The sequence below is a fragment of the Coturnix japonica genome, chromosome 10 (genome assembly GCF_001577835.2).
Source record: "Coturnix japonica isolate 7356 chromosome 10, Coturnix japonica 2.1, whole genome shotgun sequence".
NCBI lineage: Eukaryota > Metazoa > Chordata > Aves > Galliformes > Phasianidae > Coturnix > Coturnix japonica.
This window is the reverse complement of record NC_029525.1, coordinates 9,594,259-9,613,616: the sequence shown is the minus strand read 5'-3', so window position 1 is coordinate 9,613,616 and position 19,358 is coordinate 9,594,259. Positions and strand designations below refer to the sequence as shown.

The 19,358-nt window shown below is 37.2% G+C and overlaps 1 protein-coding gene across 2 annotated transcripts in view; it reads right to left on the bottom strand.

The window, feature by feature from the left end:
• Positions 1 to 3,268: 3,268 nt before the first annotated feature.
• The window catches only part of TRPM7 (transient receptor potential cation channel subfamily M member 7), a 53,369-nt gene continuing 37,279 nt past the window's right edge, over positions 3,269 to 19,358 (bottom strand). For both annotated transcript variants that reach the window (XM_015872855.2, XM_015872857.1), the window contains 19 exons: positions 18,281 to 18,455; positions 17,600 to 17,732; positions 16,577 to 16,761; positions 15,738 to 15,870; positions 14,553 to 15,268; positions 12,417 to 12,493; positions 11,469 to 11,528; positions 10,647 to 10,728; positions 10,267 to 10,337; positions 9,696 to 9,733; positions 8,977 to 9,002; positions 8,644 to 8,694; positions 8,490 to 8,555; positions 7,562 to 7,845; positions 7,219 to 7,301; positions 6,712 to 6,917; positions 6,000 to 6,051; positions 5,794 to 5,900; positions 3,269 to 4,785 (listed from right to left, as the gene is read on the bottom strand). In XM_015872855.2, coding sequence (XP_015728341.1) covers positions 4,655 to 4,785; positions 5,794 to 5,900; positions 6,000 to 6,051; positions 6,712 to 6,917; positions 7,219 to 7,301; positions 7,562 to 7,845; positions 8,490 to 8,555; positions 8,644 to 8,694; positions 8,977 to 9,002; positions 9,696 to 9,733; positions 10,267 to 10,337; positions 10,647 to 10,728; positions 11,469 to 11,528; positions 12,417 to 12,493; positions 14,553 to 15,268; positions 15,738 to 15,870; positions 16,577 to 16,761; positions 17,600 to 17,732; positions 18,281 to 18,455 — 2,676 coding nt within the window. In that variant the 3' untranslated portion in view covers positions 3,269 to 4,654. The remainder of the gene's footprint in view (positions 4,786 to 5,793; positions 5,901 to 5,999; positions 6,052 to 6,711; positions 6,918 to 7,218; positions 7,302 to 7,561; positions 7,846 to 8,489; positions 8,556 to 8,643; positions 8,695 to 8,976; positions 9,003 to 9,695; positions 9,734 to 10,266; positions 10,338 to 10,646; positions 10,729 to 11,468; positions 11,529 to 12,416; positions 12,494 to 14,552; positions 15,269 to 15,737; positions 15,871 to 16,576; positions 16,762 to 17,599; positions 17,733 to 18,280; positions 18,456 to 19,358) is intronic.

Sequence of the window (19,358 nt, the reverse complement as noted above, 5' to 3'; positions counted from 1 at the left end):
GATTTGGGCTGGTTTTCCTTCTCTAATTAGATTGGCATTCAAAAATCTTAAATCCTACAATCTGAACTTCTCTCTGCCCACGTAACCGACAGAGAAACTGGAACCTTCAGGTGAGCAGGTCGGCACGCTCAGCAGTTCTGCTCTTTTGAGGGGGCTGTGAAGTTTGTGGTGAAAAACAAACATCGGGGCTTGCACAGAGGGAGTGGATGATGTGTGTTCCTTAGCACACTTGGAAGCTTCCAGACTTCTCTCAAGTTATTTCCTGGGAGACCACAGCAGATGATGAGGTAATACGAATCTCCAATTTAATGATGGAACAGAAGGTAGCTAATACTGTGGGAATTGCAATGGCAGACCTCTGTACTCACTGTTGGCTTTTCATGGCTGTTGGCCATTTGTGGGTGCAGAAATGACCTGACAGGTGTATAAGAGGCAGTCGGTTCCATTGGGCTGCACTGAGGAGTTCTGGAGATTTGCAGATGATGAGAGCTGTGTGTTGTTGAACGCCAGAGTGGTTCTGTAACCAACAGCACTGTCTGTTAAAACTCTCCTTATAGACAAAGCTGAGATTTGGCAATCGTTTCTTGTTTGCACTTGGAAGAGGTGAGAGAAGATTCTCCTCTGGGACTGCAGAGAGAAATATTAATTCTAAGAAATGCCTTTAAACAGAGCAAAGAAACACTTTGTAGGTTACTTATGCTTATCTATTTTGCAGCACTAAACATGAAACCCAGCTGTTAGCCCCTGGTACAGGTCATTATGAGCTGAGAGTGACAGAAGAGCCCACTCGGTCCTTATTTATGGGCAGGATCCACACGGGGACGTGGCATGAGAGAAGGGTGTAGAGGTGCTGACCTCTCTCTGGTTACAAACTGCGACTCTTGTATCTCTGGCTGGAGACTGAACTCACATGGATTCCTCTGATGTGCATTTCTCTCAGTGGATGCACAATAGGCTTAATTTAGCTTGACAGTGCTCAGTAACGTAATTCCAAAATCAACTGTATAGAGAGAGCTTTGTGTGTGTGTAACCACGCTACTGGTAGATGATTAGTCAAGCAAAGAGGGACCATTTCACGTGCTCTTTTGTTAGGGTGTGTACCAGCTCCTGCTGAAAAACTTCAGGTAGTGATGGTTTTGTTCAGGAAACACTTTCGTTTACTGGATGTATCTGTAGTCTGAGCTGGGAGGGGTGGGGAGGTGCTGGTGGTTCTGTTGGGGTTTCTGTATGTTTGTGTGCTTTTCAAACCGCTGGATGTTTAAGTGCCTGGATCAGAAGCAGCTTTAAGTCCCACAGAACCCAGGCTTTATCTGTTACACTGGGTGGGGTGTTACACGTAGAAGTAGGAAGGGCAAAGCTCAGCATTAGAGCACACAAGCTGCACTCTGAGTTCTTGCAGAAAAATGGGTAACCATATGGAGAGAGATCCGTATTGCTGAGCAGACAGCAGACGTAGGGAAGAGTTCCCTTTTGTAGCTGCCTTGCCATTCAAACTTGAAATAAAATCTTGAACTATTTTAAGTAACATTCATCTTTTTTTATTGTGTTTTCTTAAACTGTCTTTCCTGGGGGAGGAGGAGACGCCTAACGGCTGCCCTGGGCTTTGAAATGGATCTGTGTTAATGTTGATTACTACCATCAGCTGACAAACACACTGTGTCTGCAAACGATGTCCGGCAAGAAAAGCAAAGATCTTGCTGCCTGAGCCTCCATCTATTAGAAAAGGATGCAGGTATTAAAAGCAACAGCAGTCAAACCTCTGTGCTTTGTCACCTGCCCTTAAATGTTTTGGACTGTGTTGTCAGCTCTCCTTTCTTGCCAGACTCCATCCCTCTTTTCCTCTAACTTTCAGTACACACCTTACTTCCCAACTTTCATACATGGCCAAGAGCTACAGCTGAGGACCAGAAGGTTGTTTTAACATGGCAGGGAAAGCAAATGCTGAACAGGAAATTAAACGCTACTTTATATAACAGTTCTGTGAAGCCCAATTACTGCAGAGTAATTGTTTCTTCATTTCTGTCAATAGGTGAGCAGTTGATAATATCCTTCATATCCCGTAAATCCCAGGTAACTGTATTAGCAGTAGTTATGGTCATAGTGCAGCTACACACACAGGTACACACTTACATACACTTACACTTCTACAAGGTTATGTAATGATGAGGTAGATCTCAAATTTAGTGATGAAAAAGCAATTAGCCCATATGTCTGCATAACTTACCTTCCCTGCCTGTGTCAGCAGCAGCCTCCACGTCAGGAACTTCTGATTTTCTTGGCAAGCTCCTGTTGTACCAACATTCTCATCCCCTGCTCTAAAAAGGCAAATACAGAAAAACAAGTCACAACCCCCCAAAGCTCAGCATGTAAACATACATGGTTTGTGGTAGGGAATCTCAGATATCTAACTAGGAGAAGAACGTAGCTTAACGATTTCCACTAATGGAAGACATTGTTTAAACAGCATAACATGGGAATGCACATCCAGGTTGCTCAGATTTCAAGACACTGGATGTTCTCAGCCATCCCACGTGTTCCTGCAGCTCACCTGTGGAAAATGCAACACAACATGAAGGTTACGATGCCTCTTCAAACCAACACTTCTTTGCCACCACATCTTTCCAGTGCCTTCCTTACATTTACCATTGTTTCCTGTTAGCATGAAAGAGACCATATGTAAAAGTTGCCACTGTTTTCCCCTCGGTTTACACAGAGGTTTCTCACGCAGTTCTGGCTGTAACCTCATATAATCAGCCAGCACTTCATGGCAGCAAGATGTACAAAACCACGTACAGTTCATCACTGGTAACCACTCCAAGTCATCCATACATTCCCTGGCTTTATTTACCCCTTTGTTCTCCAGCAATCCTTCCCAGTTTAAAGAGCAATGCAATGCATTCCCCTGTGATGCACTGTGTGCTGCTTCTACTTGGCTAACAGTTTGCCAACAAAAAGCTGTAATTCCTGCCTCAAACCGTTGCCTACCACCTCACATCAGCAGAAGGGATGAAAGCAGCCACCCAACGATGAGCTCCTAATTTTAAACAAACGCTATAAACAGCTTCAAGACTTTCTATCTCATTTACTCATTAATCCTATCACATATAGACATACACTTCTCACATTTTTTACCCTATTTTCTGCTGTCAGCCAAAGCCCAGATACCTCAAAGAACCAACTGCTGTGTCCCAGCACAGCAAATACATTTCCACACGCAGAGCCATCAGATTCACCCAAATAACCTTTCAGACCAAGACAGACAGCAGGAGTCTGTAAACAAGAATAGATTTATTTTAGATTCTTTGAAGATTTAATGATATACAAAATGTATACAGTATCATATCCTTATAACATTTTACCTTTCCCCGTCAAACATAAAACACCATTTAAACAGCTATTGTGTTCGTGCCTTAAGTCTGTATCTATAAGATACACTACAGAATAAAAAAATTTATAGAGCTATATACTGCCCTTTTAATTAAAAATTACAAATTAGTACCTATGTAACAAAAAAATCGCAGCATGAAACTTCAGTTGGACAACAGATTTTTCTTGCTGAATGCTCAACAATATTTGGGACAGTTAAATTATATTTTATTTGCATGAAGGTGCATTGCAATCTCCCGTACTTTACATAATGCTAATCCAACCCTAGTCTCTCTTAAATAAGTACCACAAATAACATAACATTAAAGATGTCTTCTACACAATTTTAAATACATTTAAAAGTTATGTGTACATTCGGCTTTGATACACTGGTTTGACGAGATCTTTGGAAGGCGTAACTTCTGAAGCAGTCACTATGTACAACAAAAAGCACTTCCAACTTGTGTTCTCACAAGGCAACTTATTTGGACCAGTACGAACTATTTCTTCCATTTAAGATGATTATACCAGTCTATCATGGCTTTGTTTGTTACTATTCGATGGTGACGTGAGAAAACTGAAATGTATAAAACAAGAAATCTCATTCTGCACAATTAGGGCTCTATTCCACAAAAAATAAACAGTTTTACAGCTACGAAGCTGAATCTTGATCCAGAAGACTCTCTCTATTGGAACAGATCAAGTTCCTACCTTCAACCTCAGCCTACTGGCGTCACATACACACCCTCATTTGGCTCTGCCCTCTCCAAAAGGCCAGACTGCAAGTCATCTGGTGAGAAAACAATAGCGGAACACTTCCAAACACGCTCCAAGAATGCTCTGGCATCACAGAGGTAGGTGCTTTCTCCAATCCTTTTCCAAATGACAGTAAGATAGCTGCCAAACAGACAAACGCTTTACCTTAAAACATCAGCTACCAAAATCCTTTTGGTTGAAGGCATATTGCACACCACAGGACTACGGAGAGAAAATCCTCCACTAAACCAATACAAAATTAAAAATAAACCTTCTGCTAAAAAGCCCCTTTTAAAAACATACCATAAATACTCATCATAATTCAACCTCTAAAACAACCAGCTGCCAATCTGATCTCTGAAGATGGTTATCACAAGTTGTTGGGTCCTTAGAATATGGACCAGCCAAAATCTCACTTATAACACAGTAATTCTTGTTTTGATGCATCTTTTAATCAGGGTGAACGAAAGATAAGTGACAGCTTTGTGACATTCCGTGATGTTTGGATGAAGCCACCGATTTGATCACATCATTAGAGCATCAAACGAAGAGAATTAGCTGAATCTGATTCTTTGGTGCAGCTTCCAGGCTGAATTGTTAGTTCAGGGGAATCATCCTGAGGAAATATAACCTTGTCGGGTGTGTAATCGTTCCTCTTCAGATCTGTACAAACAACATAAAGTCATATTGGTCACTGTCGCTTTGTAGAGCAGGATCAATGAAGCATAAAAGTCTTTCAAATAACTGAATACATACGGACTTGTAAGTAAGAATTCCTCAAACACATTCAGTGCTAAGAATGGATGCTTTTTAACATACATGCAATGGGAAGCCTAAAGCTCTGCTTTAAAAAGTAACGGGACCTATTTATAGATACACAGCAAGTATTAAGTCGACTTTTAAGGGAAAAATGGATTCTTCTATTATCTGTTTCAAGTTTACCAGGAGCAATAGCTCAAACAATGTCCAGAAGAGGGTCACAAGGGATGGAACACCTCCCCCACGAGGACAGGCTGAGAGACATGGGGCTGTCCAGCCTGGAGAAGAGAAGGCTCCAGGGAGACCCAAGAGCACCCTTTCACTATATAAAGGGAGGCTGAAAGAAAAGACTCTTAGCAAGGTTTGTTGTGACAGGACAGGAGGAAGTGGTTTCAAACTAAAGAAAGGGAGATGTAGACTGGTTATAAGGAAGAAGATTTTACAATAATGGTGGTTAGGTACTGGCAAAGGTTGTCCAAAGAGGCAGTGAGTGCCTCTCCCTTGGAGAAACTCAAGGTCAGGCTGCACCAGGGTCCCAGTTCAATACAAGGAGTTGGACTAAATGACAATTAAATGGCCCTTTCAAGAAAAATGGTTCTACAATTCTATGAATTTTGTTTTTAAATGACCTTTTCTATTTTACCTTCTGAATTCCAGATCAGTCCAGCCTACCAGCCTCAAATATTGTGCATACAAATACAGAATATACACACACTGTTAAAGTTTGAAATAAATCCTTCATTTCAGACTTTTTTTTTCCTTAAAATAAAGCATCTTTTTAAAAGTAAAAACACAAAACTGATGTTTATTACCTCATCTACTTTCATGGCATGACACAACTGCTAAATTATACGTCACACTGCATGCCATGATACATGAGAGTCTCATAAAAAGCACAGTAGCTGCCCTTACCAGGGAGTTTCAGTTTCCTGCAGCAGGAATTGCAGTGATGCTTCGCTCTGAAGTTTTTTATTGCATCCTCTCCCAGATTGGCCGGACCAAACACCATATCATATGACCTTAGAAATAAAGGGCACAGAAACACAGGCTGTGTTCTCCAGGAAACAAACAAACAAACAAACAAGTATATTGTTCTTTACACTTTCCTTCAATCTCACCTTTTTTCTCCAGCTTTTATCACAGACGGATCTGTCAAATTTTCACCAACACCTTCAGATGCACAGGAGGAAACAGTCAGATTAATATATTACATCAGCACATTAATATTGAAAAGCCTTGGCACTGTCAGCTATGACTTCTCAGCTTTCCCAAGAACGAAGGCAGAAGGAATCAAGCAGTACAGGACACTGTTTATTCTTACACGAATTGCTCTTAAGTAGGTTGTACCTCTCAGGTTTCCTTCACTACTTTTGTGTCTGCAATTCTTAACTGATTTTCACCTGAGAGAAATTTCTTACATAGAACTTCTCACAGACAGAATATGTGGCACACAGTTCAGTATAAGCACAGCTTGCTATATTACTGCTACTCAAATGTGTCTACAGACATACTATTTTTACGGTGCTTATCAGTAGTAAATCTTGTATACACCTATATTCTCTTTAGTGCTCTAGCATCAAGTGCCATGCTCAATAAGCTCACCACCAATTCAGATTAACTAGATCAAAACGCACTAAATACTGCTCATTATTTACTACCAGCATAAGAAGCCTTAATAAAATGCGATTACAAGTGAGCCCAGGACTTGGATTCAATGGTCATTATCAGTTCCTTCCGCCCCAGGATATACTATGATTCTGTGAGAGAGACCCATATACATCATACATCTTTCCTTGGTCCTTTACCCCAGTTTCAAAACAGGGACATTACCTTGCAGATCTAGTACAAGCAATTCCCCTCTTGTATATTCATATGTCCAATGGCTGAAAGCCAGCATAACCTCCTCTAGCATGTTAGTTGGAATTATTTCATCACCATTGTTGTTGTTGTATTTTCTAAACTCTCCTGTCATGCACTCTTCAACTGCAAACCACTGCCCAGCAGAGTGGCAATATAACAGGAAAACTTCCAGGAACCTGGTAAAAAGAATATTATGAGCATATTTCCAAAATAAATTACAAGCATACCATAACTAATGAATAACTATTTGATTTACTTATTTAAAACATTTGAAATTATTTTATCAAATCATGTATATTATCACACAAACCTAGAATTACTGCAAGAAAATATCAATATAAACATTGCCGAGTTGATACTTATTACATTCTTCATAACATTCTGAAACATATAAATCAACATCTTAATATATTTGATTGACATCTTCATAACTCTGTAGACATTCTTCTATATCAAAAACATGCAAAGAATACTCACCGTGGGGAGTGTGGAATGGATTTGGGCTTCATTTGATTGAAAGCAAAGGTGAGCTTCTGTGCTGCCCTCTGCTGCTGTATTTCCTAGAATTCAAAGCCCATATTTTATTGCCGTATTATATAACAGGAAACATTACACAGTTGAAAAGGCAGAGAGAACAGTAACTGCCAAATTGCTTGCTTTTTAAATTACATCTATACTTCAAGATTTTTAGCTTTTTGATTAACTAAACCATAATGGAGCAGGGTTTTTGTCTGTTTGGCTCTTTAGCTCACAGAGAACAGCAAGCCAACTTAAGCACAATGCTCGTCTATGTTCAGTAAATGACAAGAATAAAACTTACTCTCAAGCACAAGTGTAACACAGTATCTTCTTTATAAATGCTTGACCAAGTGTTCACAACTTCAGGAAGGAAAGACTTGATGATATAAAGATGTCCTGATTTCAGGATGTCATATTCTGACCACGTGCATACAACTTTAAGAGCTCGACGTAAACCTCCTCCCATCTCCTCTTTACTTAAAAACTCAATCTTCGCACAGAGCCCCAGTTGTGACCAGGAAGACATGCTGTTGTTCAAGATGTTGGGAGAACTTTCTTCCAGGCGATACACAGTGACTGGTTCACCTATGTTACAATACAAAAAGCGATTAGCACCTTTAACTTTGAGGTATAAAACCGAAGCATTTAATATCTCTGGGATCTTAGATTGCAACATGTGAAATTGTTACTAACACTCTAAATTATTTAAAAAAAAATAAAATTTAGACAAGCTGGCCGGAATTTCTCTCCAATTTCAGTCATATCAGCAACACAGAAGCACAAAGTTTTGATCCCTCTGATTAGAACTACTAATGCCCCTACTAAAACAGCATTCTGTTCAGACTACATTTAGAACACTGAATAAATGCTTACACACACTTTAAACAAGTCAATACAATTCTTAATCTAAAGGAGTCCTTCCAGAATGCCTTTTCATAAAAATGTATCACCATTTCTGAAGACAAGCACAGCCAGATTTAGGCTTCATATAACAGCAAATAACCTGCTGTAGAGAATGTCACACATTTATTTTTTGAGTGTTGCAAGACAGACACTATTTCAGTTCACTATCTACATTAAAGTTGCTACAACTAAGTGTGAAATTGGCTGTACGAGAAATCTGGACAGGGTTTGCTTTGTGTTTTCTTCTCCAAAAGAGCACATTAATCCAGTTGTTTGAACTCTGACCCTCTTCCCTTCACCCACTAACATTAGTTAGAAATTCTTACCCCTTGGAGGCACAGGAGTGAAAGGAATGCTCTGTGATAACCTCATCAAGTTATTTCTTTCTACAGCTGGAAAAAAATAAAAGCATTCATCAGATTTTAAGGACCTAACAAGTGTCATTAAAAATATGAATACTTATGAATAAGAGGCACTGACCTGAGTAGTAATAGTTGATATCCATGATAGGCTTGAAAGGAGAAGCAATGCCTGAGAGAGAACAGAAACTATGAGACAAACTGCCCAACATCTGCATTGTGTATTGAAACAACCGTGCACAAAGACCACCTTTTCACGTGGTCAGAGCTTTGAAAAAGACGCTACACAGAAAATTAAGCACCTCAATACATCAGAAGAGACTGTAGTACCTGGCAGTAGACTATTACTTAAAGTGATCACAGCTATCTGTCCCTTTGCTCCAAAAAATATTCTCAGAGGCTTGTTGATATGAAAAAGCTCCCAGCTTATCTACAGAAGAAATGATCAACGTACCATTCAATGCATCTTCTTCAGAAGCCCTGTGAAATGCCAAAAAAGCAGCTGTCACTGTTTGTTAAGAACTTGCTTTACATTCAGAAATTCTAACACTTCATCCTAGGTCACCTTGTCAAACTGACAGTAGTGCCTTTACCCTATTTTTCAAGGGCAGCGCTACTGCTTAATTACGAAATGGTAATGGGAGGCTGTTAAGTAATCTCACAGCTTTAGAGCAATACTTTAAATACTACCCAGTCACGTACAACATTATGCAAAGTTTGCATCACAAGAGCTCATTCTCACAGAAGTGCTTTAATTACATTGGTTCACAACAGCTAACACTTCTGTTATCAGATTAACAAGGTAATGGTTTTAACAGTTAACTCAGGGGATAATTGTTAACAACAGCAATTATGGCACCATTTCAGAGGTTTACAAGTTGGAAAGGTTGGGTAAAGACCTTCACCAAGAAGTCAGCTCCCAAACAAGCGTCAATACAAACATTTTCATGTGAGAACATTTTGCCCTTTGATGTGACCCCATTAATTTAAATAGAACCGGTCACAGTATTCCAGTGAACACATTCAGTTATTTATTAGGAAAATCCTTAAACCTCGTTTTTTCATTAAACACAACCAAATACCACTACGGACAAAGACAAAAACCAAAAAGAAAAAAGAACATATAGAGAGAAAGAGCAATGGAATTTCTCCACTACTAGAAAAGTTACTTACATTTGACTGCTACTTGAAGGTCTGCCTTGCAACCAATCCTTTAAATCAAAGGGGGAAAAAAAATAATAATTAAAAAAATAAAAAATAAAAAAGTTTTAGTTTTGTAAGGAGAACATATTATATTTAATTGTGAGGGTGAGAGAGTTACACATTTTAAGATCTTGCAGTGCACTCTGTTTATTGGAAAGATCCCATTAGGCCACACTGTAGTTGGGTGGAAATATTCAAATACATGTAAGGAACGGTAAAGACAAAAAAAATAATTTAAAAAAGGCTTTTTTTTTAGCTTTTTTTTTTTCCTTTCTTTTGAAGCATTTTTATTTTTAAACAAAAGGCTCATTTAAACAGGAAGGAACACGTAGTTTCATAGTCAGAATATTCACAGTATGTGAAACAACTTCTCTCAGCAAAAACAGTTTCCTCCTGTTATCTTCTTGAACAAATGAGACTACAAATCAGTGTTATTCTTTTGTTTCTTTTCCTTTTACTCCTTCAGTTCTTGTTCTATTTGACAACATTAGCAACAACAACAGAAGCAACAGCAGCAATGAAGCAGGAAGAGAATACAAACCGTCAGCAAAGCTGCTTTAGAGTCCACCTGCTGAGCGTCTTCATTCGATGCTCTTCCACTCTTGCTGGCTACTACAAATGAAAAGATTCATAATTGAATAAAGAATTTCATTTACTTGCCTATGTGAACATCACAAAATTCCAACAGTTCTGACTAAATTCCTTACCTTTTTACAACTATTTGGCTATTTGTTGTGGCAAGCTCAAGGTAACAGGAATTAAGCTGGCATAACTACATCTATCACAAGGAATACAAATGGCACCCATCATAAAATCAGGCATGTTTAACTTTTTGTGACTCCTTTGTACCCTCCTGGAATATGCACTGTCAATACAACTGAGTGAAAAAAAATAGGTCACCTGAAAAGATGACACACTTACATTGTTCTGAATGGACTGCCAAAGGGTCGGTAAACCCACCACAAGAACTAGACTGTCTGAGACCACAGTCAGTTTGAAGACCCTACAAAAGAAACACACACACATTTATATCAGTTTAAAGCTACTGCTCCTTCAATCTGCCTACTTTTCTTTTTTAGGACGACCTATAACTACAGTAAAAGTACAGATACTTTGTAAACTTCCAGATGTACCTCAAACACCTTTCTGCACAAAAATGCTCAAGTCACACTTACTTCAGCTGGCACTCTTCACAGTAAATATCAACTCTTAACATTTCCAGGGACTTATCAAGACTACTGATCTATTCTGAAGGAATGTTTTTAAAGAGAATGTTAAGATACGATTGCAAGAAATGTACATTATGCTGGATCTCTACAAGTATCACATTCAGCTGTTCTGTCACGTCTTCATTAATTACCTATTCTCATTTGAGAACTTGGCTAAGACAGAAACTAAAGTTCAGTTTAAAGAAGCCACTGAAAATAAAAATAACATTTAAGTTTTGCCACAAAAATCTACATTTTATGAACTGAATCTCCTCACAGACACATTTCTTAGTTACCAACTTTCTGAATATCTACTTGCTATATCTGGCCCAACCACAGTTTTCTAACTCATGAGTGACAGTAAAGCTTTCAGGAAAAAATGACAGTTTCCAAAGAGAAATTAAGGCTCAGACAAAATATCTTTCCTTTACAGATAATTGACCTACAGAAACAGTGTTCCCCATCCTCGCTGTAAAGAATACATTCGCTCTCTGTTGAAAATTGTCTCTAATAAATGGAAACCTTCTTTACTTACTTGCAGCCTGGTAGTCTCTATGCCCTCCAGTATGGCTTTTTTGAAGTCTTCCTGTTGCTCCTTTAGAAAAAGACCAATTGTTAACATCAAATTGTTAACATTATTAATAGGAGCATCAAAATACACACACACAAAGCCTTTTGGTCACATGTTGCACTTATCAGAAAGCATAGAAAGAGCAACTTGGCAATATTGGCATTGCAAATGATCATTAGGCAATTCTTAAGTCAGACTCTTCCCCAAGTGAGGGGTAACTGCAAACAGTTAACCTGTAACCAAGCTGCTCTATGGCTGATTCATTGATTTATTAATTTAACACTGCAGTAAAAAAACTCAGTTTATAAATATATATATATATATATATATATATATACACACACATGCACATGTGTGCATGTACACTACAAGCATCTGGAATACGGATTCATCCTGATTAATAAATTCACAGTAGTTATTTATACTTTTACTTAAGCAAACTATAATTACACATCATTTATCTGAAGACAAGTTTACCAGAAAGGGCTTTTCTTCTTCAAATCATAATAATTTTTGTGTTAATTGCAGTCACTACTTCAGTCACATACCATCTTGCACTGTATAATATCACTATAAATCACTTAAATCTTCCTAAATGCTGATGTTGAAATTTTCACGTCATATGTTTCATTTGAAAGCATCACCCACTAACTACGGGACAGAAAATTTGATCTTAACTTTAATCTACAGTTGTTTCACTTCAGCTTTGTAAGCTCTTCATATTATGAAGCAACAGTATCTGATGCACACTTAAGGCTGCATGAGCTTTCACCCAATTGCTTACAATAAGAGATGCATTCCTTCCAGGTTGCATTTTGCAAAGCTCTTTCACTGTATTTGTTCTTAAGACATTTTCAAATCACAGTGAAGTTAAAATAAAAATGATAAATCAATACAAATTTCCACACTTACCTCAATATCAGCACTTCTTTCTTTAATTTTGCTTGCTGCCTCCTTGAACCGCTGCAATTCCATGCTGTCTCTGTGACCTTTGACACAGTGAATTGAAAAAGTATTTAAAATCAATGGCAATTGGCCACGTCCTGACTATGGCAATAGACTGTATCATAGCAAAGGGCTGCAAACCATCTAATTTCTGTGTGCCTGAACGCACCAGAGAACATTTTCCAAACACAGTAAAATCAATCTGTCAAAATAATAATACAAAACTGCTGCTTTTCCTGCATTGCATGGACTACCACAATTCAAAATGTGAAATTAGCCTTTTCAGATTTTACCTAAATGTACATTCCTCACATGAAAGATACCAGGCAGTCTGCATTCAGTGCTTTTATGCAGCCATGATAAATGAGGGAAAAGCAGGCAGTTTTATGAGGTAGCTTTTAAAACATACCCCTCATCCTCCCAGTTTTAAGAAATACTCTCCATGACTTTACCAAGCACGTGGCCTTGAAATGAATGAAAGCCAACTTGGATTGATAATAGAAAGCTGCTCTGCCCCAGAAGTTTTGTAAAATCTGGATGGTAAGAATGAAGAGTATGTTCAAAATGCTAGATATAAAAAAAAAACCAACATACAGTATAAATTTGGCTCCAGTAAAATAAGTATAGTTAGTATTTAAAGTTATTAGTGGTGAAGTACATTCACAGATTAGATAGATTTATACGATCGCTGAATCCAGTACTTCTGTTTAGTCTTGCTTTCTGAATTAGAAAAAAGGAGGTGGCATTCTTCCTTTAAATCAGGAGGAAATGATAAACAGTTAGTATGCACAAATGCAGAGACACTCTTCCTACAGTAACAGATCTATAAGCGATGTATGTAGGCATCATCTTAGAACTCTCAGTTTCACAGTAGTAAACTCTTGTCTAAAAACTAAAACTTTACATCCTCAGCACATCTTTGAATTAGAGACATTCCTGCGCTGGGGCAAGACAACACTTCAACAGGCAACTTAACAATTCCAGATACACTGAACCTGCTTAAAGCTTTGTCTGTTTCACAGAAATCGGTTAGTAAACCCACACCTGTATTTTGCAATGAATCTGCCACTGTTTTACCATTCAAATATGAAGATGCGACTTTTTAGTGGTAAGCAAAATTTAAGGGTTTATTATTATTATTAAATTTAATAATGCTGTTATTTAATGAAGGGATTTTGGAAGCTTTCTGAAAGGACTGCTAAAAAAATACATAGCAACAGTGGAAGATCCCAATTACAACAGTGTTTAGAAACACAGTATAGGAGGATCCCTCAGTTTGACATAGATACCACAAAGATATTCATCCAGGATTCCATCAGCCTAAGAAGTCTTCTGTAATTAAGCCAAGGAATAGACAATATTTTTAAATTTATGAAGTGAAATGAGCTTTATAATAAGTTGCATAGTTTATCTACAACGGCCGCACCAAGTTGCAGAGCAGCTGATTGCATAAAACTGCTATACTCAACAACTGGTTAATGTTGTCCAGAAAAATATTGTCTATGTGACAGAATTATAAAGAAATAGTAATTTTTAAGTTAAAAATAAATAAATAAATAAAAATGTTCAAGCAACATAGGGAAATTAGAGATGTTAAAAGCAAAAAAAGCAGAGCAAAATGGTAGAATAAAGTCACCTGCAACCGGAATACACCCAAAATACCATACAATTCTTGATAAGTCAAACCTTGTGGTTTAGATTTGGTCCACAGTTTATGAAGCAGTCCCATAAGGATGTTAGAACATAAATCTTGGTTTTGTAGTTCCATTGCATGGACATGCTGACTTTTGGAAAGTTCATCTTTAACATTCAATTTTCCATGTGAGTCGTTGACTGTTGACGTCAAGTCGCCAGTTGACAAAGACAACTTCGTTTGGGGTTTGTTCTTCGATAAGTTGACAGAGGACTGGTGATCACATTTGTCAACTCTGCAGCTGTAGTTATCATTAGTGTCACTCTCATCATGAATAAAACCACAATTAATGTATCCTCCATTTTCAACACAAGGTTGAGTGAAAGCAAGGCAAGCAGAGCCAGAAGCAAGAGGATAAGAGCAGCTAATTATGACTTCAGGACATTCAGAATCTACTTTGTTATACTTACCCACAAATGCACCAAATTCTACATTATTATCTCCTTCTGTAGCCTTAGAACAAACAGTCTCTTCATGCTCTGTTGAAGAATCCAGCTGACTTTTGCAACTGGGGCGAGATGGAGTGCTAACAAAAAATTTAGCTGTTGGGGATGTTACATGTGGCATACTGTTAGATGAATTGCCTAATTTTTTACTTTTACTAGAGGATTTTGAGATCTCTGAAGCCTGTATTCGCTGGCGAAGTTCTGTAGGGGAAGCAACATTGGAAAATAAGGCACTGCCTGAGGAACCTGCCTCTTGAAGGTTTATTTCTTCTCTTCGGGCAGCTTGAGCCAACTCCTGACCAATTGTCCTATGCTGGACTTCTTTGTCATCACGTATCGAAATGTTACAGAGTAAAGCGTTGTTATTCTCAAGGCCTCCTTGAGGAAAAGAACCGAAGACATTTCCAATGCTGTGCTTTTTCCACACAGAAGATCTTAGAGAGCCATCATCAATGAGGTTTTGTGCCAAGTGTTTTGAAATGCTCAATTCCCGTGTAATTTCGTTGTGAACCTTGCTAGCTTCTGAAGCTTTCTGTGCAGTCAGTGTTTTCAGAGTATCCACTGTTAGAGCAGAGAGATCCTGTAGGTGGCCAATCTGTGAATCTAAAGACTGCAGTGACCTTTTTATGTAGTTAACACGATCACCAACTTCCTTTATCTGAATGCACATCTGTTCCACCCTAAGAAAAATCAAATTATGAAGGAGCTATGAAAGGTACTTTTTTCAATAAGCAAACAGAATATCTTTGTAACTTTTTCTGCCTGTCTGAAGAGAAAAAAACAAAACAAAACAAAAAACACTAAGATTTCAGGATTCTATAAACTAGAGCATTGGACTTCTCTCTAATACAATATTCATACGTATTTTTCTATCAGAGTTAGTGTACACATCTACAAAGGGCCTACAGCAAGCTTTCAAATGCTTTGGCTTACAACTGCTTCAGCTTACCAAGTGCTGGCAGTGCTATTCTGCATATCAGGAAACAAGTCACATTATTAACTTTTGTATAGCAACAAAAAGGCACCATCTTAAGTTTGCACAAATACTTGGACTTTTTTATTGAACTGCATGTTATCTCCTCAAAGCAGTTAAAAATCACATAAGTTCTAAGCCTCTCTATTCAGAATTTTATTTGTAAAAAATGTTACCTTTCAAAAGTGACTCGAATTCTCTCCTCGCTTCCAGAATGAAATTTGTCATCCTTCTCATTGAAATACATTTCAACACACAACTCTTCAAAATCATGAAGTTTCTTTTGATCTTCTTCTGTCAGGAAGAGCTCTAAAGAAAAGATTAAACAGTTCAGAAGATGAATATGAAGTAAAGCAGTATAAGGCAATGGAGATTAATAGCCACAACCTTACAAATGGTATTAGAAGAAAAACAAAAAAGTGAAATCTAGAACCCTTCCTTTCCTTGTTAGAGAAAAAGGCAGAAAAAGTCAAGGACTTTGCCTAAAATAAGAACAATGATATTTACACACCTCATACCCACAACACCTTCTTTCTTTAAGGCATGGGCTAGATTCCTTATATTTCTTAGTTGGATTTTATAATTATGATTTTTTTTACTTTTTTTTTTTAATTTTCAAAAGGAAATAAGATCAGTTTTCATGAAAAAATACACACACACAATCTCTATAAATACATATTTTCCCATTAACACAAAAAGAAAATGGGATATCTTGGTGGCTTGTTTGTTTTAGTTATAATTTAGTCTAAATGCAGATATTCTTGGGGCTGCATACTATACTTTGTAAAGACACCGAAACTTTGCACAGAATCAGTCTTACTCAACAACTGACAATTAAAAAATAAAAGTTACTTAGAATCATAGAATATTCCGAGTTAGAAAGGACCCACTAGGATTATCAAAGTCCAGTTTCTCCTTTTTGTTTAGAATACACATTTTAACCAAGAATGCACTTTCCTGCTTTAAACATATAAAAATCATAACTTTTTTTTTTTAGAATAGTAACTGCTCATACTTGGCCCATCTGAAGTCTTGTCTGTCTTTCTTCTTTTGCATATACAACACAACAGGGAAGCCATATGGCTAAGAATAATAAGTGGTGGAGGCAGAACAGGTTTTTCATGGTAGGCCATAATGAAATGATAGCGTTGGTACTTCCATACAATGTTTGAAATTGCCTTTACTTGTAAATATACATTGCTGAAAGGAAAAAAAAAAAGGAAAGCGTTTAACAATTCAAGTTTTGTTGCTTTTTTAGTGCTTGCTGTCAAAGTGTTTAAAAAACTAAACAAAACAATAAAACAATAAAATAAAAATCCTTCAACAATCTTGAGTCCTAAGGCTACTTAGTTAAGAAAGGAAAACACAAACTTGCCTTTCACTGCACAAGTAATAGCAGTGGAAGCTGTAAACATTCAAGAAAAGATCATGCTCCAAAGCAGGGAGAAAATTAGAAATCCCTCATCTGGCATCATCTCAGTACCCCTCCTCGAAAATTGAAGGCATTGAGATCAACTGAAAATTTGTCAAAAAGTATTTGCCACTCAACAGTTTTGAATTTATTTATTTATTTATTTTTAAATCAGTCCACATTATTTCTGCAGCCTATCATCCCTTGGTGTTAGCAAGCTGCTTATTCCCAAACATAAAATACTTGCAGATAATTCCAATAAACTTAAATTACCCTACAACTGAACTCAGTTGAAGGGAGATTTAAATGAATTTAGGAACACGAGTCAATATACTGATCCAGAAACAACCCTATTTCCTTTCAAAGAAAAGAAATTATAAAATACTTTCCAAGTGAGGATAAAAATCTCATTCCCTTCAGTCTCATAGATATGACACATTAGTCACATCACAAATCTCCCTACCTTGTCATGTTGTTTGCAGTGAGAAAGATCAACTTTTGAACGTGAAAATCTTTACACCAAATTGAATTGCCTCAAACTGGTAATAGTTCTTATCTTACCATTATTAAAGTGAAATTAGTATATCAAAGGATTAGCAAAAATAAGTAATTACCCCATATACTTACTTGAAAAATGCAATAAGGAGATTAACCATAATTATGTACTGTACAAAGAGGTAGACAGCTTGAAGAAATGGGGTCAACCATGTTCCTGGCCCACACAGATGAGCAACTTGCGACTCAGAATTATTTGCACAAACTGAGTTGGGGGAAAAAAAAGCATAACAGGTACAACTTTTAGAACTCATAGCAGATATTAAACAGGAAAAAAGATCAAAGACTGTACAATAACCAACATGCACTGTTCTACAATTCAAAATACCCGTATGTAATTAGGAATATAGAAGTAGATACAGGAGACAGTTCTCAGTTACTACCATGGTATACTTAAATTATTGCTTTTAAAATAAATACATATATATAAGAAGAAATACACATACATAAGAAGAAGAAAAAGAAATAGCATAGTATCAAAACAGCCAAAAATTATGGCAAGGTATCTGTGTGGAAAAATGCCAAAATACTGTTAGGAATAGCCTTTTAGAAACCCCACTTAAGTAGAATTCTCAGCTATTTAAGCTTTATAAAGTATAGTGGAAGAGTCAAATCAAGAAGTCACATAGCTGCAAGTGACAATAATCCAATGAATGGAATCTACATCAACAGCACCGGGCACTTAATGTCATAAAATGAAATCTTAAGAAGATATTATCAGAATAAGCCATCTTACTTGCTTCAGAGTCTTACCATCAATTTCGTAGGCATACACTTCACCAAAAATCATCCAGTATGGATGAAATACAATATCTCTAGCAAGAGTCCAAGATGGCGCCTCATTAGGGTACAATATGGCCTTCCTGGGAACACCAAAACTAAGCAGTACGAGTGCCATAATCACCACAATGTAAAACATGTTGGCCACCTACACAAAAGTAATATTATTATATTATTATTATATATACACACACGCATACATGTCAATTAAAACACAGGGTCAAAATTAGGGTTTCACAACTTTAAACATATTTACACTGACAGCATAAGTTTGATGAATTCTTTGTGTTGTTTAAGGACAAGTCTAAGATGCTTGCATTACAGTCAGAAAATTTTGCTAAATAGCAAACCCTGTACAAAACTTCATTTTTTTCCTCTCTTTTCTTATAGAATGTTTACTGTTCTTAGCCAAAAGCTATTTTCTTTTTAACTCAAATACTCATTATGTGGAAGAGCAGCAGCTGATGAAGAAGTATTATTTCCTGAATTCAGCGAACAGCAATACAAAATGTATCTGTAGCTTCTGAGGGACTGAGAAAGGACTGAGAAAACAGAACTTATGCTACTGGCAAGAAATCAAATTGAGAAAACAAGCAGCTTGACACATTTTAAAGAATGACAGCATTTAACTTTGTAGAAACCATTTTAGGGGAAGTGGGAAAACCCCTTCATATATATGGGCTTAAAACACTGTCACATGTTCTTCGTTTCTCCTCTTATGACTTTAATTGATCACTTTTCTCAATCTCATTGTAGAATTCTACCTCTACTCCAGCTGTGTTAATTCTGGTTTGGTAGCCACCATTCATCAACCGCTTGCCTGAAAACATGCTGTCACACAACAAAACACAACTACACTATACGACTGGTGATGAACACAGTTGGCGTAGACCTCAGTGTTGGACATCAGCTAACGTACCAAATAACATTCTACCAGGATGGAAGAAAGAAAATTTAAAGGCTACATTGTCACATGTAGCAGAGTGTGAGCGTACACACAACTGTAAGAGAAGAAGTCTGTGGGGAGTATCTAATTTTAAAAGCAATTGTA